Raw genomic sequence first — 25,340 nt, 5'->3', positions numbered from 1 at the left:
ACCCACAAATGAGACCATATAAATATACATGCATGTCTTAACATCAAGGTTCTTGACTAACTTGTGAATGGGTGTAAAGGTGGACCTAGAAACCCAGACATTAGGCAAGGGTCCTGCTAATGAGAGCTGGTGATTCCTCCCACGACTCCTCAACACCAACTCTTTCCCCTCCAGACAACTTAGTTTATTCACCATCACCCAGAGTCAGCTTTCATGTTCCACTCCTCTGCTCAAGCCACTTTATCCACCTGGAATGTTCTCCATCCACCTAGACAAACCCCACCCATCCTTTCTGACGCCTCTTAACTTCTCTCCTCTACATTGTGTTTCTGAGCCTGAGGCTTTTCTCCTTCTTCTGAACTTCCAGAACAATTAGTTTGTACAAACTACTTAGCAAAGAATAACCTGAGCTCTAATGAGGCTTAACTCTTCTTTTGTTTTTTTAATTTAGTATTTAAATCAACAGAAATTTTCATCTTTCTCCCTGTCTTCATGACGTGTCTCTATTGTTCCTCGAGTCCTTCACCTTCATATAACACCTGCACAATGTAGAATTAAATCTCAAGGTTCTCTTCTGTGCACACAGGAGTTAAGGTAGGCTCACTTTAATAATCTTAAGATTCAAGTCTCACACTTAGGAGACTTTGCAACAAATGATATGTGAAAGCAAAAAAGAATATGAGTGCTGAAAAACCTTGGTGATCCCCATTATTTTACAAATTATGAAATAGATACACTGGCTCAAGGTCAGATTGTGGTAGGCACGTGCAGAACTCAGATCTGCACCCCTACTCCATACTTTGGGACATAATGAAGCCTGGCCAAGAGCAGATGAAAACTCCGTGGGGGTTGCAATTTCAAAGATTTTTAGGACGTTTTTTAAATTCTTAAAGTTAACAGGGGTAATTAATACTGAGAAGTAGAGTTAGTTAAGCACCCAAACCTAGATTATGATTCTCATGGTATAAGCTATGGAGTGCTGCTTAGCTCTTAACTTTACAAGAAATGGGCTAGAACTTGGAGGAAACACACATTCACCAAAACTCAGTTACTTTGAAACTCCATTTACTGTAATGTTACAAGAAAAAAAAGTCAAAGAAAAGTCTGCTTACATATTCTCTATCAAGAGTGAAATAAGCACATGTAGACTTTGTAAAACAAATTCGTCTTAGAAGCCCATTTTGGGGCATTGAGTCTGACTACATTTTCAAGGATGTCAGTAACACAAGGGCTCCATCTATAACTCCTTGAAAAAACTGAAACCATGAATGCCTTGTCAAATTCAGACAGTTTATCTTGGCACTGGCAAGCAGAGCAGTCTCTTCGATGTCTGGAAACGTGTCTAATTACGTTTAGACAGTAACTAAAAAATAGCCAGTGTCCCGGAACAGACAGCTCGGAGATCTCTCCATAGCATCCTGGATGACATGATGGAACCAAGCCAGGAGAAAAAAGGAGGAGGAGGAGGAGAAAAAGAAAAGAACCAAGTGTAAAATCGGGATGAGACCCCAGACGCCTTCTAAAACAGCCTCCAGTCTCCCAGGGCGTTCGGGGCGGCCACCACTCTCCCTAAAGCTTTTATTTTCCTTTACTTTTGTTTCCATTAGGTCACCCGTTCCGCCCACATCACTTACCTGGGGCAGCGCACTAGTTTACCCAGCCCCAAGCGCGGCCTCCAGCCTAGCGAACCCCTACCCATCCGCCCCTCCGGTCGGGGGGCACCCTGGGTCACCCAGGCTCAGTACGGAGCTCGGCACGCCCCGTGCACTCCCCTGCGGCCGCACCCCAGGGCGTCCTCTCTCGGGAAAGCGCAACCATCAAGCTCAGCCCGGACCCCCAAACGGCCGCACTCCTTCCCTCAAGCTCTATGCACCCCCGACACCCCGCGCCGCAGGGGCGCCCCCTCTCGGGGAAGCGCAGGCTCGCGCCACCGCGCACGGCCGCTCCGCCCTCACCTGAGACGGAGGTTGGCCATGAACTCGGGCATGGACACAGTGTCCATCAGCACGAAGTCCGCCTTGCCGAACTCCAGGCTCTCCTGCTCCGCCATGGCGCCGGCGGACGGCTCAGGTGGGCGCGGACGGGCTCAGGTGGGCGCACTCAGCCGGGGCCGGCCCGGGGGCGCGCTGGGCTGCAAGGAAGGGGGCGCTGCGCGCCTCTCGGCAGGTCTGGGCCGGACGGAGACCGCCCTGCTGCTCCTCGGCGCGCTCTCGGCCGGCGCGACACACCCGGCGGTTTCCGCTTCTCCCGCGGAGGCTGCCCGGCGCTGTGGGGGACGGGACACCGAGACGGCGACGGCGGCGGCTGGTCCCGCCTCCGGCCTTGGTCTGGCCCCGGCCCCGCGGCCGCCCGCCCCGCCCGGGCCGAGGCTCTCCGGCTCCGCCCCGGCCCGGCCCACCCCGCCGGCCAAGAAGCCCGCCCCCGCCCGGGCGCAGGCCACCGCCTCCTCACCTGGGCGGCGCGCACGCGCGGGGCGGCGGCGGCGGGGGCGCGCGCCGGGCCGGGCCGGGCCGTGGAGGCGGGCCTGCAGCGCCCCCTGGGGACGGGCGCTGAGATCTTCGTGGGGGGCGGTGCCGAGTGCGTACGTTGGGAGGGTGGATGGAATCAGGTTTCCCGCCGCCGCCGCCGCTGGGGTTTGGTAGCTGCCGGCAAAGTTACAAAAGTAGCTCGTGGAACTTGTCTCGAGGATAATTCATTATAATTCTGTCACCCTGCCACGACGCCCAGTTCTGCTCCTCTGCTGATGTCCTCTCCATCCTTGAAATGATGGTTCATTTACAAACTGGGAGATAATAATGATAGCTACCATTTTAGGGACACAAAAACGCCCAGAGCTTTTCTAAGCACCTTAGAATCTAAGTACTTTGCCACAAGGCTAGGAAGTGAAGTTGCAGTGTCATCCTGGTCAGTTGACTTAAGAGCCCCAGCGTTTAGCCACATGGCAGAATGTTTTCCTTTTCCAGTGGGCCACGGATTCATTTTTCTCTTTCACTCGTCTGTGCAGGCCATCAAACCTTCTCTTATGTTGTTATGAAGTTTTTAATATATGGATGTATCATCTCCCTAAGATTATTGTAGGCTTCTTGAACATGAAGCCATGTCCTCACTTTCTTGATATCCCCTGTGGCACCCACCAAGTAGCTACTTGTATTTGTCTGCACAGGTAGATAGGAAACCTGCAGAGGTTCAGTGGAGCAGAATAAGTTGTGTTCTCCAATTTATAGATACATTGGTTGAACTTGGACAATTCTTTTGGAACTTAGACTGCATTTTCTCAATGAAAATATATTATAAATGGCTTTCTGAAGCAGATGCACCTCTTCAGTCCTGTTTCCATTAGGACTATTTTCTATTCCAAAATCTACTAGGAAATCTAGAGCCCCCAAATACCTGGCTGGGTTCCAGGGCTATGGCTCAATTTGAGATGAGTAAACCAGACAGAAGGACCCTGCTCAGGGCTTGCTGCAGCTGCCAACAATCTACCCTTGCCAAGAGAGTGGGAAAGGCTGCCTGATCATCTCCGGAGAGAGCATCTCTGCCATCAGAAAGTCGACCATGGCACAGGCTGGGGTGCAATCTGACCACCATTAGCAGCTCTCCTTCTTCAGAAGACACCTCTCTGGATCTCAGTGTCCTCATTTGTGGAATAAGACCTCTGGGCTAGACACTTTCCAAGGTAGGACTGTCCTTTGCTTGGGTTATTTGTGTGGGTCGGTCAGTGGCTAAGCAGGTAAATTGCATAGAATGTGGCACATTCCTGAAATGTCTTGTATTGGTACATTTCCACATAATAGAACTGAATTTCAAAAAGAAAAGAAAGAAATATCAGATTTTTGGCAATTTGGAGTAACCAGGGACCACATTTAACCACCAATGTGAAAATGGATGTGTGTATATTCCCTGAAGCCTCGGGGTGGTTACAGCAAAAGCGATAAGGTGGTGGGTAGGATCTATAGTGGGATATAGCTGTGGTTTTCAAATGGTCAAAGGATCTCTTGTTTTAATCAGTATTTTGTACAGGAGCCCAACATATAAAACATACACACAACATATACAAAGGCTATTTTGTAAATTTGAGCCCAAATTAGTATAAAATCTGGTATTGAGACCAAAGAAACTCTTCTGATGAGCCTACATCTGTCCAAAGAGACTTGCCATTACCTTAAATCATCCTCAGGATTCCAATTTACTTTTGTATATGGTTTCAGTTGTACAGTACCAAGAAAATTCTGTTTTACATGGCTAAGCAGTAACTTGTTTCTCACAGTAGAACTTTACAACCTTTTTTTAAGGCCAATGCATAGCTACAATCTTACTAATCAATGACACATTTATAGGAAGTTACAGCATATGCAGAGATGGCTGAAGAAATGAAGCATCGCCATGGTGTATATTCAGACAAGGTAACAGAGAGCAGGTGAGCTCATCATTAATCTCCCTTTGTGATAACATTTGGATATAAACATTATCTTATATTGTTATTAAGTGTTTAATATATGGATATATCATCTCCATCCATAGGTATGTTTGTGTTACAATTTAAAATATCCTAAAACACCAAGTAGAAGTTAACATTACCAATAATGGAACATACTGCCATCAAGAGTGATGTGAGGAGCAATGTGATCTCCTCAAAAAGACAGAGCATCACTTATCTGCAAAAAATGCATCTACTGAATCTAATCACGGAAAAGCATCAAATAAACCCACCTTGTAGGGCATTTTAAGAAACAACCAACCTGTACCCTTAAAACATATCAATGACATGAAAGACAATGAAAGCTGAGGCACTGGTCCAGGTTAAGGAACCCAAAGAGATGCCACAGCTAAAGGCAGTGTGTGACTGGATCTCAAACCAGAAAAATGTAAAGGACCTTGCTGGATCAACTGGTGAAATTCAAATACAGACTGTGTCTTAGTAGCATGGCACCACTGTCACCTTTCCTGAGTTTGATCCTTGTTCTGTGGTTCTGTAAGACAATGTCTTTGTTCTTAGGAGATCATTTCTAAAGTATTTAGGGGTAAAGGGTATGATGTCTCAAGCTGTTCGGCAAAGAGAATATAACCATGTGCATGGATATGTATATATATAGGTAGAGAGAAATGGGTAAAACAAATGTAGCAAAATGTTAGGATCGGTGGATATTAAGAATGTACGGGAAATGTGTATCAACTACACTTCCATTTGTAAAAAGAATGTAGGGGAGCCTTTGTACACCATTCTTGCAACTTTTTTGTAAGGTTTAAGTCATTTAAAAACATAAAGTTAAAAATCAAATAATCTAAAATTGTTCTAAAACGTTAAAAAGTTTATTTTTAAGAAATCAAGTAATACTTAGAAATGAAAGTCCCATCAGAAGTTTTCTGATGTTCTAGAACTAAAAACAAGCACACACTTTGAAAACTCTGGTATGGAGTATCTGTTAGCTCTGGCTGCCATAGATGTGCTAAGAGATTATAAATAATAAACAGATCATTCCAAAAACAAAAATAATTTGTTACCTTAGTTGTCAAATATGGCCATATGCCCGACAGATGGTTCCTCTTGTTCTCTGCCACAAATTCCCTTCCCTGTTGTCCGACCCGTCAATCCTACGGCCTTGCTAACTTCTGCTCACTCCTTAGTGCTCAGCCTCAGTATCACTTCCTCCAAGCAGGCTCCCAAGATCTCCTATGTCAGGGTTGGCCTTTCCTCCTCTGTGCCCCCAGAGCACGCTGGAAGTGTCATCTCTGTCGCAGTACTGAATAGACTTGAGTCTATTGCCCATCTATCTGCTCGGACTGTGAGGGCCTTGAGGACTGGAAGCCAAGTCTGTTCTGTTCTTGGAGGTAACTCTGGCACCTAGTTAGCATAGTGCTAGGATTTGAAGCTCTTAATAAACACTTGTTTGATAAATGAATATGGAATGCTCTGTGAATATATGGGTTGTGTAATGTGAGGTTGTAACTCCAGCCCCCTTGGTAGATTTTCAGCACTAAAATCAGTCTTGGTGCGGATTTATCTCATTCTTATTCTCCTGCTCCTGGAAACAGGACTTGGGGCTGTGTTCACTTCTCTTGTGGGGCCAGGCACACACACTGCATGTTCATACTGAAGAAAAGCTGTTGTTCTGAAAACTCTATGGTTGTCAACTGTTGCAGAGAATCTGCTCTGGGTTATCTGTGAAATTCAACTCTGAATTTCCCTCAGCAAATATTTGCACAAGTTCTGCCTTCCCAGAATGCTTCTGGGCTCCCACCCTCCCCTCCCTTTACTAGGTGTTCTGCATCCAGGAAGACAGCTCACTGGAGCCTGAGTCCCTCAAGACAGAAGCGGGAAGGCCAGGAGAAACATATTCACACGTACATTGAAAAGGCATTTTATAAATTTATTTTATCTGCCCAACTTATTCAAGAGCAGAAGAAAGGCAAATTTATGTTGCAAAATGACTCCATAACTATATGCATTCACAACCATATAGAAATTATATGGAACTCTGGGCCTTAGGTATTGTCTAAAATATGCTTCTTCCTCTTTCATGCCTAAGGCTGGATTTGAACTAAAAATTATACCTCAGGCACAGCACACATACTTTCTGTGGTTTCTGAAGCCTACATTTAAGGAAATAAAAACAGACGCAGCAGTTGCCTCCTTAGTGTCATTGATGACTTGCCCACCTGTGGTCCCCTTCTCTTCTACCCCCACTTTTCCCCACACCACTTTCACTCTATAGACATCTCACAGGACACAAGAAAGGGACTTTTCATAGCAGAAGTCACAGTCGGCAGCCACCCTGAAAGCCCAGAAAGTGACTTTAGAAGTTTGTTTTCTCATCTCCAAATATTAAAGACAGGATCAGCCAGCCAGTTGCTCAAGACCAGGTTCTGCGTCCTAGGGATTTCTTTCCCTGTCCCTGTGGTCTGGCTGTGCTTTACCTGTGACAGTGTTGAGGACAAGAATCTTTCTCCGGCTCTTTGGAATGGCTGATACCATACATGGAGCTCCTTTTAACACAAGGAGCCTGAGCACAGAGGAAGCTGGGAGGTACTGAGACAGGGACTATGGGATTAGGCAGAGTACGGTGAGGGCCTCCAGAGAAAAAGCAGAGCAAGATAATTACAGTCAGAACAATGTAATAATATGCAAAGAAGTCCCTATCAAAACTCTGTGTTAAGCATTATGCAAAGTCAGAGTCACACTAATTCTCTAGGGTAAAGATTTGTATACATGACTAGGAATATAGGCTTTCTTCAGTGAAATCGCTTAAAGCTCAAAAGGCCAGGAGCAACTTGGCCTGGAATGTTTGAGTGTTCTGCAGATAAAGAAAAGTATCTCAGCAGAAACCATCACTTTATTGTATCAATTACACCATGACAATGTAAAATTTACCTTATCCTGCTAAAAGACCCAGTTTATTTTAATTGTAACTATGTGCTATTTTCCCTTCTCTAATCGTAATCAAGTAATCTGCAACCTAGGCAAAAGACTACTTTGGTAAGTAATCTCTACTATAAACAACCCAAGCAAAGAGACAACAACCCAGCCCACCATGGGGGCAGGGCAGGCAGTCTTACAAGTCTGCACCCCTAACCCTTTACCCTCGTTCCTGAAAATCTTCAACCGTGCATAAAACCCCTAGACACTGAGCCAACCACGGACTCTCTTGTCCCCTCCTGGCGTGAGCTGGGAGCTCTGTCCTCTCACTTATCTCTAAATAAAAGCCTGTACCTTGCTCTCCTACCTTGAGTGTTTGTGAAGCTCATTCTTCGACTTTGTGAACAAGAACCCCGGCATCCGTACCAGCTGGAGGTGGAGGAGATGGAGGGGGAAGGAGAGGAGGAGGGGCGGCTGCTCTCAGGTTGGAGGGCAGCAAATGGACGAGAACAAGATATTCATTCCCAGTCTGTAGGTTTCACTGTCCTTTGCTGAAAATATGGGGATTTTTCTTTTCCAAGACAAATGTATTAAGCATGTACACAAAACAGTTTGCACATGGACTACTGTGTACCCCCCACCCTCCTGTCCCTCCACCCAAAATACCCTATCTATGGATCCCAAGATCTCCTGAGCAAAGGCAGGGTCTACCACAGGTCCTAATCCGTGGGGGAATGGAGAAGAATTTAAGCAAGCCATCACTGTAAGCCTCCTGTGAGTCACCAGTCGTGGGCTGTCTCAAGGCACATCCCCTTTGTGGACTGTGGAGCCACAGAGTTAAGGCCGCAGGGAAGATAGAGTCAGATAGTAAAGGTGGACAGAGCCTGGAACTGCCTCCAGAATTTTTCCTGCCTGTGACAACATAGTTTCTGACTATAAACATTACACCAGAATGCATCCTTTTTATTAATTACAGAGGTGCTTATCACACTAAGTTGGAGGTGGCTGTCCAGGCATGTCCCAAACTCTCTGGAACAGATGCCATGCCGTACCCTTCCTTTTAACTCCAGCCCTGGTACCTGTCTGGTGCCCCTTAAGATATTTCTTGAATGGAGTAGGTGAATTGATTAGTGAGTTAATTTATTAGTAAAGGGGGTGTGTATAGATGTAGTAGTATATTTCAAGGAGTATGTGGCATTTCTCTAAGCTCTAAGCCCGAAAATCACAAACTCTCAAGCTATTCTGGCCGTTGGAAGTAGTTCTAGAGTGAAAAAATTAGAGAATGTGATAGGAATCCACAAAAGGGAAAACAAAAGGCACATCCACAGTCCATTCATGAACTGATGGTGTATGAAGGCAGGATGACTCAGCCTTTAAAATGTGTAAGAGTCACTTGGGAACTTGCTAGAATTGTACCTTGAGTCCCACGTCAGGCCTCCTGAATCAAAAATCTGCATTTTGACAAGATCCCCAAGGGGTGCTTCTAGTTTGCAGACAATTCTCTGAGTAGCAAGATTTTAAGAAATCTCAGTGGTCATATAATCAAACACGGATGCATGCCCTTTGCAGATGGGGAAACTGAGTCCTGAGAAGAGAAGCTGAATTTGAGAAGGGCAGAATAAAGCACTGGTAGAGCTAAGACCAGAACTTCAGACTTCTGTGGGTAGATAGTAGATTCCACGACCTGATGTGGACAGCCATATGTGAGACAGTGTGCAGGGGGAGGAGTAGAGAGAAGGGGGGCAGCACCCTAGATCTTCTCTGGTAACCACAGTACCTCCCTACCCCACTCGCCGTTCGGGGGGCTGATGTCCTCCTTTTCTCTATGCCCTTTTTTCTTCCCTTTTAAAAGCTTGGAGGAGAGATTAAAGAAGATATTACAGGGATTGGGGAAGATTCCGATTCCTTTCTTCCCTCCACCTGACACAGTAAGAAGTAGTTAGTACTAATATCACCCACCATTAATATATCCTGTTAGTATCTACAGAACTGACATTCTGGGAAGAGCGTGACATCATGTTCAAGGTGGCATCCAATCTGCCCCCCATGTCCCCTCTCCGTTGACCATTCACCCAGAGTTTCTCAACTGGTGAGGTGCAGTTGTACTCACGATGACATTACAAAGCAGAGTATGACCGTCTGGCTTTTTCCAACTGGATTAATTCTTGAAACTATGTAGAGGTAGAAATAATATGAGGAGTATTTCTATCCAAATTATGACAACCTGAACCCTAAAGAAATGATACAGGGGAGAATTTCAATGTTTGAAAGCAGAATCCACAAAACCTAGGACCATGTAATCCAGTATCCCACCCAGTGCTTGAGCCTCTCTACAGTTACTACAATGCCTGGGCCATTTGACCCATTAGACCTCCCCCATGTCCTGCAGATATCACACTAAGCAAGCTCCAACACCCTTTCACTCAGTGTTACTCCTGAATCACTGCCCAGACTCACTCCAAGCCTTGAATACCAACCAGCTCTCATCTTCTGCTCTTGTTACTGATTACCCCTATTTATGAGCTTGGTGTGTCCTTTGGATCTGATATTTATGAAGACAAAACCAGGTTGAAGTGAACTGTAATCAAAGAGGGGAAGCCAGGGTCACAGCCAGTTAAAGGAGGCACCTCCTATGTTTTCTTGAGTTGACCTCCTTTTGAGAGTTTCTAGTCATAGAATCCTAATTCAATTTGCGCTGATCTCTTTGAAGTCTGCTTTCACAGTGCCTAAGGACAGTGTCTACGTCTGACTGTGCTTATTATCTCTTACCATGTCCCAGTCACTTTCTCCTAGTGTTCCCACCCTTTCCAAGTCTCTGATTAGCTTTCTTTTTATTAAGGTATCATTGATATACACTCTTATGAAGGTTTCACAAGGAAAAACAATGTGGTTACTACATTCACCCATATTATCAGGTACCCCCCATACCCCACTGAAGTCACTGTCCACTCTGATTTAGCTCCTTTATACTGAATAGGATTCGGTTCAGTGAAGCATTTTCCCCATCGCAGAGGTGCTACACAGGCACGGCGTTGATGGTGGGGATTTTCGGTTTAATAAGCAGCTCAGGAGATTCTGCTGCAGGAGGGGAGGGGGCCTAACTTAGAGAAATATTGATGGGAATCTTGATGTCAGACACATTAAAGTTCAATTCCTAGCTCTACAACATACTACCTGCGTGACCTTGAAAATCCTTATAAGCCTCAGATTTGTCATCTATCAAAGGATGACAAAATCCATCTCTGAGTGTTAAAACTGAAATGAGATGACATCTATAAAGTGCTCCCTAGAATTCAAGGCAAGTACTGGGCATTCAATAAATACAAGATAGCATTGATATTAGTGTAATTGCTTCTTTTATCTTCACTACAGGGAAATTATTAACAAGTAATTCTTTTTGCATGTCTTTTTTATCAAACTGAGATTTCTAATAGATGCAGGTGAGTGTTCTGCTCACCCTGTGATTATCTTTGTGTGAGTTTTGTGATTCCTATCGTTAATTTTTTTATTTTGCTATTATTAGTGTACAGTTACATGAGCAATATTAGGTTTACTAGACTCCCCCTATTATCAAGTCCCCACCACATACCCCATTACAGTCACTGCCCATCAGCGTAGTAAGATGCTATAGAATCACTACCTGTCTTCTCTGTGTTATACTGCCTTCCCCGTATCACCCCTACGCTACATTATGTATGCTAATCATAATACTCCTTTTTCCCCCTTGTCCTTCCCTTCCCACCCAACTTCTCCAGTTCCTTTGCCTTTGGTAACTATTAGTCCATTCTTGGGTTCTGTGAGTCTGCTGCTGTTTTGTCCCTTCAGTTTTTTTCTTTGTTTTTATACTCCACATATGAGTGAACTCATTTGGTACTTGTCTTTCTCTGCCTGGCTTCTTTCACTGAGCATAATACCCTCTAGCTCCATCCATGTTGTTGCAAATGGTAGGATTTGTTTTCTTCTTATGGCTGAATAATATTCCATTGTGTATATGTACCACATCTTCTTTATCAATTCATCTACTGATGGACACTTAGGTTGCTTCCATTTCTAGGCTATTGTAAGTAGTGCTGCGATAAACATAGGGGTGCATATGTCTTTTTCAAACTGGGCTCCTGCATTCTTAGGGTAAATTCCTAGGAGTGGAATTCCTGGGTCAAATGGTATTTCTATTTTTAGTTTTTTGAGGAACTTCCATATTGCTTTTCACAATGGTTGAACTAATTTACATTCCCACCAGCAGTGTAGGAGGGTTCCCCTTTCTCCACATCCTTGCCAACATTTCTTGTTGTTTGTCTTTTGGATATTGGCCATCCTAACTAGTATAAGATGGTATCTCATTGTGGTTTTAATTTGCATTTCTCTGATGACAAGCAATGTGGAGCATCTTTTCATGTGCCTGTTGGCCGTCTGAATTTCTTCTTTGGAGAAGTGTCTGTTCAGCTCCTCTGCCTGGCTTATTTGCTCTTTGGTTGTTGAGGTGCGTGAGCTCTTTATATAATTTGGATGTCAACCCCTTATCGCATATGTCATTTATGAATATATTCCCCCATACTGTAGGATGCCTTTTTGTTCTCTTGGTGGTGTCCTTTGCTATATAGAAGCTTTTCAGTTTGATATAGTCCCACTTGTTCATTTTTACTTTTGTATCCCTTGCCTGGGGAGATATGTTCATGATGAAATTGCTCATATTTATATCCAAGAGATTTTTGTCTATGTTTTTTTTCTAAGAGCTTTATGGTTTCATGACTTACAGTCAGGTCTTTGATCCATTTTGAGTTTACTTTTGTGTATGGGGTTAGACAATAATCCAGTTTCATTCTCTTACATGTAGCTGTCCAGTTTTGCCAACACCAAGTGTTGAAGAGTCTGTCATTTCCCCATTGTATATCCATGGCTCCTTTATTGTATATTAATTGACCATATATGCTTGGGTTTATATCTGGGCTCTCTAGTCTGTTCCATTGGTCTATAGGTCTATTCTTGTGCCAGTACCAAATTGTCTGGATTACTGTGGCTTTGTAGTAGAGCTTGAAGTCAGGGAGTGTAATTCCCCCTACTTTATACTTCCTTCTCAGGATTGCTTTGGCTATTCGGGGTCTTTGTGGTTCCATATGAATTTTAGAACTATTTGCTCTAGTTCATTGAAGAATGCTGCTGGTATTTTGATAGGGATTGCATTGAATCTGTAGATAGCTTTAGGCAGGATGGCCATTTTGACAATATTAATTCTTCCTATCCATGAGCATGGGATGAGTTTCCATTTATTGGTATCTTCTTTAATTTCCCTCATGAGTGTCTTGTAGTTCTCAAGGGTATAAGTCTTTCACTTCCTTGGTTAGGTTTGCTCCTAGGTATTTTATTCTTTTTGATGCAATTGTGAATGGAATTGTTTTCCTGATTTCTCTTTCTGCTAGTTCATTGTTAGTGTATAGGAAAGCCACAGATTTCTGTATATTAATTTTGTCCCCCACAACTTTACTGAATTCAGATATTAGATCTAGTAGCTTTGGAGTGGATTTTTTAAGGTTTTTTTAAGTACAATATCATGTCATCTGCAAACAGGGACAGTTTAACTTCTTCCTTGCCAATCTGGATGCCCTTTATTTCTTTGTGTTGTCTGATTGCCATGGCTAGGCCCTCCAGTACTATGTTGAATAGAAGTGGGGAAAGTGAGCATCCTTGTCCTGTTCCTGATCTGAAAGGAAAAGCTTTCCACTTCTCACTGTTAAGTATAATGTTGGCTGTGGGTTTGTCATATATGGCCTTTATTATGTTGAGGTATTTGCCCTCTATACCCATTTTGTGGAGAGTTTTTATCAGAAATGGATGTTGAATTTTGTTGAATGCTTTTCCAGCATCTACAGAAATGATCATGTGGTTTTTGTCCTTCATTTTGTTGATGTGGTGGATGATGTTGATGGATTTTCTAATGTTGTACCATCCTTGCATCCCTGAGATGAATCCCACTTGATCATGATGGATGATCTTTTGGATGTATTTTTGAATTCAGTTTGCTAATATTTTGTTGAGTATTTTTGCATCTATGTTTATCAGGGATATTGGTCTGTAATTTTCTTTTTTTGTAGTGTCTTTGCCAGGTTTTGGTATTAGAGTGATGTTGGCTTTGTAGAATGAGTTTGGGAATATTCCCTCCTCTTCTACTTTTTGGAAAACTTTAAGGAGGATGGGTCTTAGGTCTTCACTAAATGTTTGATAAAATTCAGCAGTGAAACCATCTGGTACAGGGCCTTTGTTCTTAGGTAGTTTTTTGATTACCAATTCGATTTTGTTGCTGGTGATTGGTCTGTTCAGATTTTCTGTTTCTTCCTGGGTCAGCTTTGGAAGGTTGTATTTTTCTAGAAAGTTGTCCATTTCTTCTAGGTTACTCAGTTTGTTAGCATATAAATTTTCATAGTGTTCTCTCATAATTCTTTGTATTTCTATGGTACTGTAGTGATTTTTCCTTTCTCATTTCTGATTCTGTTGGTGTGTGTAGACTCTCTTTTTTTCTTGATAAGTCTGGCTAGGGGTTTATCTATTTTGTTTATTTTCTTGGAGAACCAGCTCCTGCTTTCATTTATTCTTTCTATTGTTTTATTCTTCTCAATTTTATTTATTTCTGCTTTAATCTTTATTATGTCCCTCCTTCTACTGACTTTGGGCCTCATTTGTTCTTCCTTTTCTAGTTTCATTAATTGTGAGTTTAGACTGTTCATTTGGGATTGTTCTTCTTTCCTGAGGTAGGCCTGTATTGCAATATATTTCCCTCTTAGCACAGCCTTCTCTGCATCCCACAGATTTTGTGGTGTTGAATTATTGTTGTCATTTGTCTCCATATATTGCTTGATAGTGTTTTTACTTGGTCATTGATCCATTGATTATTTAGGAGATGTTATTAAGCCTCCATGTGTTTGTGGGCTTTTTCATTTTCTTTGAGTAATTTATTTCTTGTTTCATACCTTTGTGATCTGAGAAGCTGCTGGTACAATTTAAATCTTTTTGAATTTACTGAGGCTCTTTTTGTGGCCTAGTATATGATCTATTCTTGAAAATGTTCCATGTGCACTTGAGAAGAATGTGTATCCTCTTGCTTTTGGGTGTAGAGTTCTGTAGATGTCTGTTAGGTCCATCTGTTCTAGTGTGTTCTTCAGTGCCTCTGTGTCCTTACTTATTTTCTGTCTGGTGGATCTGTCCTTTGGAGTGAATGGTGTGTTGAAGTCTCCCAAAATGGAATGCACTGCATTCTATTTCCCCCTTTAATTCTGTTAGTATTTGTTTCACATATGTAGGTGATTCTGTGTTGGGTGTATGGATATTTATAATAGTTATATCCTCTTGTTGGACTGACCCCTTTAACATTATGTAATATCCTTTTTTGTCTCTTGTGACTTTCTTTGTTTTGAAGTCTATTTTGTCTGGTACAAATACAGCAACTCCTGCTTTTTTCTCCCTATTAGTTGCATGAAATATCTTTTTCCATCCAGTCTGTGTATGTCTTTGGGTTTGTAGTGAGTCTCTTGTAGGCAGCATATAGATTGGTCTCATTTTTTTATCCATTCAGTGACTCTACGTCTTTTGATTGGTGCATTCAGACCATTTACATTTAGGGTGATTATTGATAGGTATGTACTTATTGCCATGGCAGGCTTTAAATTTGTGGCTACCAAAGGTTCAAGGGTAATTCCCTTACTACCTAACAGTCTAATTTAACTCACTTCATATGCTTTACAAACACAACCTAAAGGTTCTTTTTTTTTCCTCCTCCTCCATTCTTTGTATGTTATGAATCATATTCTGTACTCTTTGTCTATCCCTTGGGTGACATCTATTTAGTCTTAGGAATACTTCCATCTATAGGAGTCCCTCCAAAATGCACTGTAGAGGTGGTTTGTTTGAGGTAAATTCTCTCATCTTTTGTTTATCTGAAAATTGTTTAATCCCTCCTTCAAATTTAAATGATAACCTTGCCAGTAGAGTATTCTTGGTTTGAGGACCTTCTGCTTCATTGCATTATGCCACTCCCTTCTGGTTTGTGAGGTTTCTGTTGAGAAATCTGATGACAGCCTGATGGGTTTCCCTTTGTATGTGATCTTTTCTCTCTCTCTATCTGCTTTTGAAAGTCTATCTTTATCCTTAATCTTTGCCATTTTAATTATTATACGTCTTAATGTTGTCTTCCTTGGGTCCCCTGTGTTGGGAGATCTGTGCATCTCGATGGCTTGAGAGGCTATCTCCTTCCCCAGATTGGGGAAGTTTTCATCAATTACCTCCTCAATAACACTTTCTATCCCTTTTTCTCTCTCTTCTTCTTCTGGTACTCCTATTATGTGAATATTGTTCTGTTTTAATTGGTCACACAGTTCTCTCAATATTCTTTCATTCTTAGAGATCCTTTTTCTTTCTGAGCCTCAGCTTCTTTGTATTCCTCTTCTCTAATTTCTATTCTCTAATTACCGTCTCTTCTACTACATCTAATCTGCTTTTAAATCCCTCCATTGTATGTTTCATTTCAGATAAGGAATTTCTTAATGATTGAATCTCCATCTTAAATTCATTCCTGAGTTCTTGAATATTTTCTGTACCTCTATAAGCATGTTTATGGTTTTATTTTGAACTCCCTTTCAGGAAGATTGGTGAGTTCTGCTTCATTTGGCCCTTTTTCTAGGGTTTGTGAAATTTTGGTCTGAACCATGTTCTTTTGAAGTTTCATATTTCTGTGTGGTGCCCACTAGTGCCCAGAAGCTCCAGTCTTTGGAGCTGCTCAGCCCCTAGTGAGGTTGAGGGTCATAGGGGAGCGGCACTGGTGCCTGGGGGGAGGAAAGATCTGTTTCATGATTCCCGTCTTCCCTGCCTGTCTCCTGTATCAGAGCCAGTGGGCTGAGTACACAGGTGTAAACCTCTGTGCTTGGCATTTCTAGCTGTTGTAGGTGGGGCCTCCCTCTGGCTGGCCTGATGCCAGAGCAGTGACTGCTGGTTTGCGAGCCAGTGCCGGCAGGCCAGGAGGAAGGTGCAGCACGCTGCATGTCACAGTGGGGGGCCTTGGAGCTGAGTAGCCAGCCAGGGGGATGGAGTACCTGAAGCTCCCCAAAGTTCCCAATCTTCTGGTCAGAACGCGCCCAGACAACCTTGCTCCCATCCCTTCTCCTGAGCAGCAAGCTCCGTGCAAACCCTGCCCCTTCAGCAGCCCTCTCGCTGTTAGGGAGCCTGTCAGACTGCCTGCCTTTCCCTTGTCCCACAGTGGCTGGATTTGAATCCTATCCTCCACAGCTGGAATCTGTCTCTCAGGCACTCCTCCTGTCCCAGGTCCCCATCCTCTAGGGCACCACACAATGTAGGTTTTTGCTTGCAAAGCAGAGCTCCAGGGCCAGGTGCTCAGCAGTCTCAGGCTTCCACCCGCCTCCCCGCTCCGTTTCTCTTCCTCCCGCCGGTGAGCTGGTGGGAGAAGGGCTCGGGTCCTGCGGGATCAAGGCTTTTGTACATTACCCTGTTTCGTGAGGTCTGCTCTGTTCGTGGGGTCTGTGTGCAGTCTGGTGCAGCCTTCTTTGCTGTTGCTGTTTTAGAGTTAGTTGTATTAACTATATTTTCACACTATCTATGGTTTTGGGAGGAGTTCTCTGTCTCACCTCTCATGCCACCATCTTGAATCATCCCTATTGATAATTTATTTCCAGTTCTATGCATGGCCATGGGCCTTTTGATTCAGATCAAAATTTGCTGAATATTTTTGAATGAGTGAATGCCATCTAAAAGGGCCTTCTGTGCTACACCCCCACAGCAGCATCACGTTTGTGCTCACAAGCCCCCAAATGCTCCCTAGCATGCTCTTGTCATTATAGTACTGGGTCCGTTCCCTCAAGGCCCAACGCTTCCCATTGCCCCAGGCTGGTGAAGAGTGCCATCTCACGAAGGAGCCTTGGTGCTACCAGCCAGTTTGTATTTACTTCTTTGCATTAAAACTTCCAATTCATTTCATGGTATAATATATGCCCTGTGCATATATTACATGTTAAAATAGAGAAAATGAGAGATGGGCTAGTGATATGAGAGTGGGAGTTGGGGTGGTGGGTGGGATGTGTTTTCACAACCAGGTAATAGGGAACCATACTCTTTCACAGAAGTGTTCAGTTTGGCTTCTGTTGTTGCATCAAAGGATTAATTCAGAAGACTTGAGCCTACTCTGTGGACAAGTGACATTAAAATTTCTCCATCAAGGAATAAATACACACAGCAGTTGTGCACAGCACACTTGTGTAACGACAAGGATTGAGGGCTCAGGTATTCAGGTTTGGAAGGTGGTAGAAGGTAGGATTAGAAGCAATGGCTCAGGGGTTAGTGGTGCCACCATGCATTGTATGTGACCCTGGCAAGTCACTTAAGCCTCTGGGATTCAGTTTCCCCTTCTATAAAGTGAGAGTAATACTATTACTTTGCCTCAAAATGTCGCTATGATATTTAAATGAGATAAAGTAGGTGAAACCCTTAATATGGTGTTTGGGACATCGTTAGGACTGAATAAATGCTTGCTTTCATTATCCACCAGTCCCCTCACCAGGACTTTGATGTGGCTCATAACTAAGTGGGAAAGGAAAGAGTCTGGTCTAGTTCTCACCTTTTGACACCCTGGTTCTTTGGTGCCCGCTTATCTGTTAGTTTGTGTCAGGTGGTCACTTCCTTGTGGTTGAGCTGATACACTAATTGCAGGGAGATCATGGCCTCTATCTACAATTTCTCAACCTTCAGTCTTGAAGTACGGAGACTTTCTGGCTTTCGTATTCATGCTTTGTCACCTGAGTTCCTCATTGCTATTGCATAACCAGGTAACTATTTACCTTCCAGGCAACACATTTCTGTCCCAAGGCAAATACAGCATGGCATCAGAGCTGCTCCTCCCACCCCACCCCCAAATCTATTGGAGTTGCTTTAGAAAGGTTTTGTAGTTCAACAGATCCCCAGTCTGGCTGGTCATTAGATTCACTGGCAATGCTACAGAAACATGCATCTTCCTGGGTCCCACTCCCAGTCCTTTTGAATTGAAACCTTTGTAGCTGAGAACCACTGTAATAAGAACACCTGGAATTGCTCGTATAAAAAGAATAGTGTCTGAGATTAGAGTGCACTGGTGAACTGATGGCCATTACATCAAAGTGGGTATCTATCTTTCATATGGGAGGGAGTGAAAGGAGGCTTAAGATTTCTAGTTTCTTGCCTTATGTTTCATCAGGAATGCAACACAAGCCTGCTTTAGACTCTACACCTAACATCTCTTAAGAAGTCTGAGAGGGTTCATCCCCTGCAGGTACAAGGACTAATCACTGACTTTATTAGGGAAGAGTGCCTTCCAGCTCTGCCTATAAAACTCTTCGGAGTGTGCATTTGCCTCCAGCCAGTGCTAGGACCTGGAGGCATGGGGAGTAAGCCCTCCACAGGTACTGTGTTTGCTTATGCCCCCTAAGAGTCCCTGAGAAGAGACTATAGTTTATATCCCAGGCAGAATCAAGTATGAGTGGGCCAGCTTGGCCTTTGGGAAGAAAAGGAGGAAGAAGAAGGAGGCTTATTTTAGTTACATGGGGAAAATCCTAAAGCAGGTGAGTTGGGACTCTCTGTGGAAGCTTCCCAAGACAGGTATCATGTTGGCCCTGGGTGTGCTCTTGACTTGAACTTATTCTGAGACAGGAGTCCTTCTTCACACATTTGAGTTCCTGCAAAGTTGTGTGCAATGAACTTCTACAAACTGGTCTGCTACTGGCTGCTATCTTCTCCCACTTGGCTCGCTTTCTGTTGGCAGCAACTCTGAACACCTGAGCTCTTAGTGTCTCTCTTTTTTGTATCTGTTGACAGGCAAGCTGTAAATTGATTCTTAAATGCCCTCCTCTTTTCTTGTAGAGAGGGGATCCACCACACCTCGTCTTTCTATCACTTTGAAGAGTTGCATGATCAGGTTCTCATTAAGTGGTGTTCTGTACTTAGAATTACGTAAAAAACATAGAATGTATCTCAGGATGCACCTCAAGTGGGTAGGGTACTCATTCCTTCTTCTCACTCACCCAACCTCACCCCCATAACATACAAATTGTAGAAAACAAAACTGGAGAAGCCTTCCCCTTCAAAAGAAGCTATGGCAAAGAAAGTGGGGAGAGTCTATGAAAGATGTGCTGAGGCTTGATATTGGGTTTTGCTTTATGACAGTGAAGTGGGGCTGAGTGTTCATGTGTGTAACTGTAGCAGAGACTCCTGTGTTCCAGTAATATCTTTTGGAATATGTTGCTTATCCTGGGAGCAGAAGGGGGAAGTGGGATTAAGGAAAGACAGGAGAAGGAGAGGGGTATATGATACAGAGCAGGGTTTCCCCACCCTGGTACTACTGACACTTTCTGATGGGATGATGTGGGGACTGTTCTGTGTACTGTAAGTCATTGAACAGCATCTCTGGCCTCTGCCCACTAGAGGCCAGTACCACCCTCTTTCCCAGCCAAAAACATTCACAGATATATATTGCCCAGTACCCCCCCGGGAGGATGCACTTGCCCCCCCATTGAGCGCCCACGCTGGAGAGCCAGCATTTGGCTGGAGGGCCCTCCACGGGAATATGTGGACCAAGCAGTCTGCTGATTATTAGTCTGTCCTTAACCATGTGGGGCTGGCAGGCCACTCTGCTTTTTCAAGTCTCCAAAAGGTCGGGTGGGTGCATTGGTTCAGCCTCTCAGACTGTTAGGATAAAACAAGATGTTGATTGGATAAATGTATGGAGTGTCTAAGTGCAAGCCAGGTCTGCTACAGGAGCTCAGCTGAAAACGATGTGGTTCCTGTTGTAAAGAGGCTCACAATTCTGGGGCGGGGTGTGTGAGGTGGAGTTGGGTTAGAGGGGGGAAGTATTGAGGAAATGCTCATAAATCATTAGAACCAGGAGAAACCTTTAAGATCCTGCTTCAGGCCTTTTCTAATCACAAAAAAGAAATGGGCCCAGTGTGAGAATGACTTGCTTACATGACATCTCTAGTCCAGGTGGACCTAGGATTAGAGCCCTGGGTGGGTGATCCCCAGGGAGCAGTGTGGTTTTTGACCATCTCAACTGCCTTTCTAACTTTAGACAAGAACACGAATGACATGAGGCCGGTTTTGAGAACACTGAGTGTTCCTTTTCTCAGCTGGAGGTTGTGTGAAGTGCAGATAAGCCAGGGTGGCACTTGGGGAACAGCCTTGATAGATAGGATTTGAAAGGTGGAGTTAGGTGTGGGCCTGGTAGTTAGAGGTGACAGATACACAGTGGCTTGGAGACTGAAAACAGGGGCACATCTGAGGAAGAGCAAGTTTTCCCAGCTTGGCTGGAGATCACGTTGGCACAAGGAAGTAAGGCTGGAAATGGAGAAGTGTTAAAATGCTTCCTAACATGAAATATAGAATGTGAGAGTATACTCTAAATGAGAATCCTCTTTTCCATCTGCAGAAGGTGTTGGATTGTTATCTCTGCTTCTGTTTGGAAAAACCCAGGCTCACAGTTGAAGTGACCGGAGTTGGTCTGCATTATCCAGACAAGGGTTATCTTTCTCACCAGCTACCAGGTCCCCTGCCTCCATCTTCCTCAGCCAGTTGATAGGTCCAGTGGTCTAGTTTCTTCATCCATCCCTTTGGGTGGTTTGTGTGGCTCCACATGCGCATGAACCCACAGAAGCTGTGGGTGTGTGAGTGCTAGGTTAGACCATAAATTGTTTACTATGGGAAGCCTCCACTTCTGTTTCACCCTTGTGCCATTTTTGTTCCAGATCCCCCCAGACTTAAGTGGGTGCTTCTGGGTCTTGGAGGTACTGGGCTCTCTGGTAGACTGGAGACAGGAACAGGTTAGCCTGGAGGAGTTAGACTGTCCTGCTTCAACCACAGAAGGGCTGTCACCAGCAGAGAGGTCCTTAAAGCAGTCGAGCTGAGATGCTCTCAGAAGAGCTTTTGAATAAATGAAGTGTTTCTGAATGGCCCTGTTGTGGAAATGATTGCACTTGGCGAAAAGAAATTGGGTATTTCAGAGAGCTGAGTTGGAAGACAAGGTATCTGAGAAGTGCCTGCTGCAATGGGAGTCGGGGTGCCAGCACACCTGGTCTCTGGGTCCTGTGTTTTTAGCCTGACTTAATATATGGAAAATAAATAAGTAAAAGGCATTTTCTCTTGTGTGTGTTATGCTTGCTATTGGTGGCTTTCATTTTTTTAGGCATGCTTCTCCCATCTCCTGAGCTTGCCTTTGGAGAATATAACTCAAACCTGTTCTCACCAGCTCTCCTTATTCCTACCCCAGGGTGCACTGGAATGAATATATTTTTTTTAAACTTAAACACTTTTATCTTGATTTATAGGAATTAAAAAATAAAGAGAAAAGGAATATATTTGAGTATAAGACTCATGGCATTAGTTACATATGGAGCACTCGCATAATAGCATGTATGTAATAAGTGTGTGTCTGTCAATTGTATAAGCTGGTCCCAACTGTAGAAAAACAAAACAACTATAGTATCATAAAAACACAATAGGAACAGAAAGGAAAAATGGGCTGATATATTTTAGATGTGGTGGTACGAGAAAATCTGGTTAGGTGATGTGAAGGAAGAGAAGGTGCTAAGCATAGAGGAGGGTTATGGGCTGAGAGATCCGCCTGAGCAAAGGTCCTGAAGCAGCCAGGAAAGTATTTAGCTTGTTGGAAAAACTAAATGAAAGCCGGGTGGTTAGGTTCTAGCAAGCAAGGGGGAAGTACAGTAGGAGAAGAGGTTAGATAAAAAGGCTGGGGCCAAGTCATGCAGGGTTTTTTTTTATTCCAAGGACAGTGTGATGCTGCTGAAGGATTTTACTAGGAAATTGATACCTTGATTAGTTTGCTTGTTTTTTAGTTGGGATTTATCCTGTGGTGAAGTGTACAACTCTTAAGTATACCTCAGAGTTTTACATTACACACACACACACACACACACAGATTAAGATACAGTAAATTTGCATCCTTGCTGCTGCTGTGTCAAGGATAGATTGGAGTGTGGAAATGGGAAGAGTAGTTAGAAATGTTTTGCATGAGTTTAATAGAGAGATGATGGTGGCCTCATGAGGATGGGTAACTAGCAGTCAAGATGGGAAGAAGTGAAGAGATCTGAAGTGAATTTGAGATAGAATCAACACAATTTGCTCATGGAATGGATATGAACAGTGAAGAAAAAAGCAATGATTCATAGTGTGTTGAGCAATGTGGTGGACAGTGGTTCCAGTGACAGACTACAAGAGGGAGAAAAGGTGTTTTGGGAGAGTTGTAAACTGAGAATCCCATTCTGGACATGTTAGGTTTTAACTATCTGTGAAACATGCAAATGGAGATGTCAAATAGGTAAGAGTGGACCAATGGTACAAATGTGGGTGTTGTAGGCAGAAAAGGTGGTATATAAACCAGCAGGAATGGGTGCGATTACCTCGGAAGATGGGGCAAAAAGGAAAAGAGAAGACAATCCAGCCCCATGGTCAAGCAGTGCTAATATGTAGCAGCAGACAATGGAGAACTGACAAAGGATTCCAAGGAGGAACGATCTGAGAAACCCCGGGGCGATGGCATCACGGAAGCCAAGAGGGAGAAAGTGTTCCAGTCGGCTGTGTGCAATCCAAGGGAGGGTGCAAAAGGACAGATTCATGTCCATTGTACTTGGCGACATGAAGATCATAGTGACCTTGAGAGGTAAACTCACTGGAGCAAGGGCAGGTATCAGACAGATTTGAGCAGGTTAAAGAGTGAATGGGAGATAGTAGAGCTTTTTTGATGGTGTGGAGACAAAAGGAGAAATTTACCATTGAAAAAGAGCAGAGACTTGGGCAGGTAGCCAGAGTCACTTGATACACAGAGAGATTTTTAAGGGGAGAGGTACTAGAGCTTAACTGTTTGCTGATAGGGCTTTTAGAGAGAGATATTAATTAAGAAGAAGGTAGAAAAAGGCAAAGGCATCAGGATGCTGAGAAGGTGAGGGGGGTATCAAGTTCAGAGCAGAAGTGAAGGAGAAGACGCGTGCAAACATTGGTAAGTTTAAATTTGGTGACGAAAGGTAATTGTGCACTCGCTCCCTGACCCCCTGCCTTTTCTTGCAGGAAACAAATCAAAGTGGAGGAAGATGGCATGGGAGGCTTGAAGATAAAGTGTGAAATCATTGTCTAAGGAGTAAGAGAGTGAGACTTGCCTCTGTATGTGAGTATATAGTATGTCTCTATGGACAGATAGCTCACCAGGAATGAGTGGCTGCTTAAGGTGTATGATCAGGACTCAAAAGCAAAGCCAGTCTTGCTGTTTGACCTTGTCTAGCTGCACATATCTGCTCCAGTGACGATGTAGAGAATGCAGAGTTTGGGTTCTGCCAAACCGAGTTAGCAAGGAGAGAGGGACAAGGGAGAAGCTCCATGATGGACTATGCAGTCCAGGCCAGCCAGAAGGGACAGGGGAGGAGAGGGTCAATAACATCATGGGGTTCATAGAAAGCACAGAAGATGCCGGGTTTGTAAACTGAGTCTGCAAGGAATTTCCCTTCTCTAGCACCACTTAGCATGAGCTGACCGACAAGGGCACTTGCCTAGAAAGCAGCGGTGACACCCAGTGACCACTCCTTGAAGTGCACCTTCTCGGTTTTAGGATGTGGGCAGATCCTAAAGCAATCTTACCTGAAATAATGAGTGGAGTGGGGTTTCTGCTCCACTTGGGAGCCCCTCAAGCCCTCTCCCATCCTCTCTATGGTTGTCTCTCAGGATGCTGTATCTCTGCCCCTAGGCTCTCTAAGGGGATGGAGAGGCTGCTGCTCAGGTGGGCAACCAGACCTGGGCTTCCCTGCTGGGTTTCTGCTGTCTTCGGGATTCAGGGCAAGGATCCTAGGATGGATTTGAGCATTCCCAGAACCCCACGAGGGTTTAGACAAATGCTGAGTAGGGACACCAGCCTGTTCGAGCCCACAGGTGTCCTGGGGAATTGTCAGCTGGGCTGACTCAGAAGCTGAGTGAGGACTCCTCTCTCTACTACTTTCAGATTGCTGACAGTCCTCAGGGATCTGAGAGGGTCCCAGTGTCTTTGCTCCACCTACAGTGCCCCACACACTGGCTTCTGGCTTAGTCTAGAGAAAAACTCAGCTTCCTTTCCAAGCCCTGTTACCCCATCATAAGTACTGGGCTTAACATCTGGGCTAGGAAGTTGGTGTCCCTCAGTTAGGGGCTGAGGGACATACAAAGAGGACCAAGAGAGGACATCTAACCCCCTTTGCAATGACCTAATGTACTTTTTTACTCTTTGACTAATTAGCTTGTCAAAGGACTAGGACCTGCTGTTTATCTTCCACTTTAAGAGGTTAGTAAATCAGATTTTAAGTTCACACCTAAAGGGTATAATGAGGATGTGTCCTCGGGGCATGAACTCTGGAGTGGAGCAGGTGAGAAAGATGGTTTCTGAGGTGGTCAAGAAACGGAAGAAGCCTATCTGCCTCACCTCTAACCCTGTTCCCTTATCTCACAATCCCCAGTTTGAACTTGACTTTGAATTTAGGGCCAGCCTGGTATTGTGAAGAGTCTGCACTAACTCGTAGTGAGGTAATCGCTGGACCATGTCTGCTGCTACATCTGTAAAATGGTGATGGTAACGCCCAGAGCGCAGGTGGCATTGAAATGCAAATCAAATATATACATGAAAGTGTTTCCTACACTGGTAGAGTGCTTCGGTTTCAGGAATTATTATTAGATATTTACACCAAGGTGGATCTGATAAGTTTTAAGGAGAAAGAAAAAACTTAAGGGCAATGAGATTCCATTAGACGTGGTAAGCTTCCCATCACTGGTGGGTTCCCTCAGAGGCATATTATAGGCTAGGCCCACTGCACAAATTTCAGACAGACAATTCTAGTTCAAATCCCAGCTTTACCACTTAGTAGCTATAGAAATATATTTAATTCTTTGTGCTTTAGTTTCCTCATATGCAAATTTAAGGGATTACTGTAATAATTAT

The 25,340-nt window shown here is 43.9% G+C and overlaps 1 protein-coding gene and 1 long non-coding RNA gene across 5 annotated transcripts in view; one reads left to right on the top strand and one right to left on the bottom strand.

The window, feature by feature from the left end:
* Window positions 1-2,395, bottom strand: part of MYO1D (myosin ID) — a 358,498-nt gene extending 356,103 nt beyond the window's left edge. For 2 of the 3 annotated variants that reach the window (XM_036879016.2, XM_036879017.2), the window contains exon 1: window positions 1,956-2,395. In XM_036879016.2, the coding sequence (XP_036734911.1) occupies window positions 1,956-2,050 (95 nt within the window). In that variant the 5' untranslated portion in view covers window positions 2,051-2,395. The remainder of the gene's footprint in view (window positions 1-1,955) is intronic. The other variant, XM_036879015.2, reaches the window with a different exon arrangement.
* Window positions 2,396-2,881: 486 nt separating this feature from the next.
* LOC118908975 (uncharacterized) lies at window positions 2,882-23,739 on the top strand. Of its 2 annotated transcripts, none has more exons than XR_005023449.2 (3): window positions 2,882-3,676; window positions 4,338-4,417; window positions 23,453-23,739. It is a non-coding gene; the product is annotated as an uncharacterized LOC118908975 (long non-coding RNA). The 2 variants fall into 2 exon arrangements; XR_008997256.1 differs by lacking the exon at window positions 23,453-23,739 and adding an exon at window positions 4,522-6,215.
* The last annotated feature ends 1,601 nt before the right edge of the window (window positions 23,740-25,340 follow it).

This window comes from Manis pentadactyla, chromosome 4, assembly GCF_030020395.1.
Source record: "Manis pentadactyla isolate mManPen7 chromosome 4, mManPen7.hap1, whole genome shotgun sequence".
Taxonomy (NCBI): Eukaryota; Metazoa; Chordata; class Mammalia; order Pholidota; family Manidae; genus Manis; species Manis pentadactyla.
Note: the sequence above shows the minus strand (reverse complement) of the source record. Positions and strands in the feature narration are given on the sequence as shown.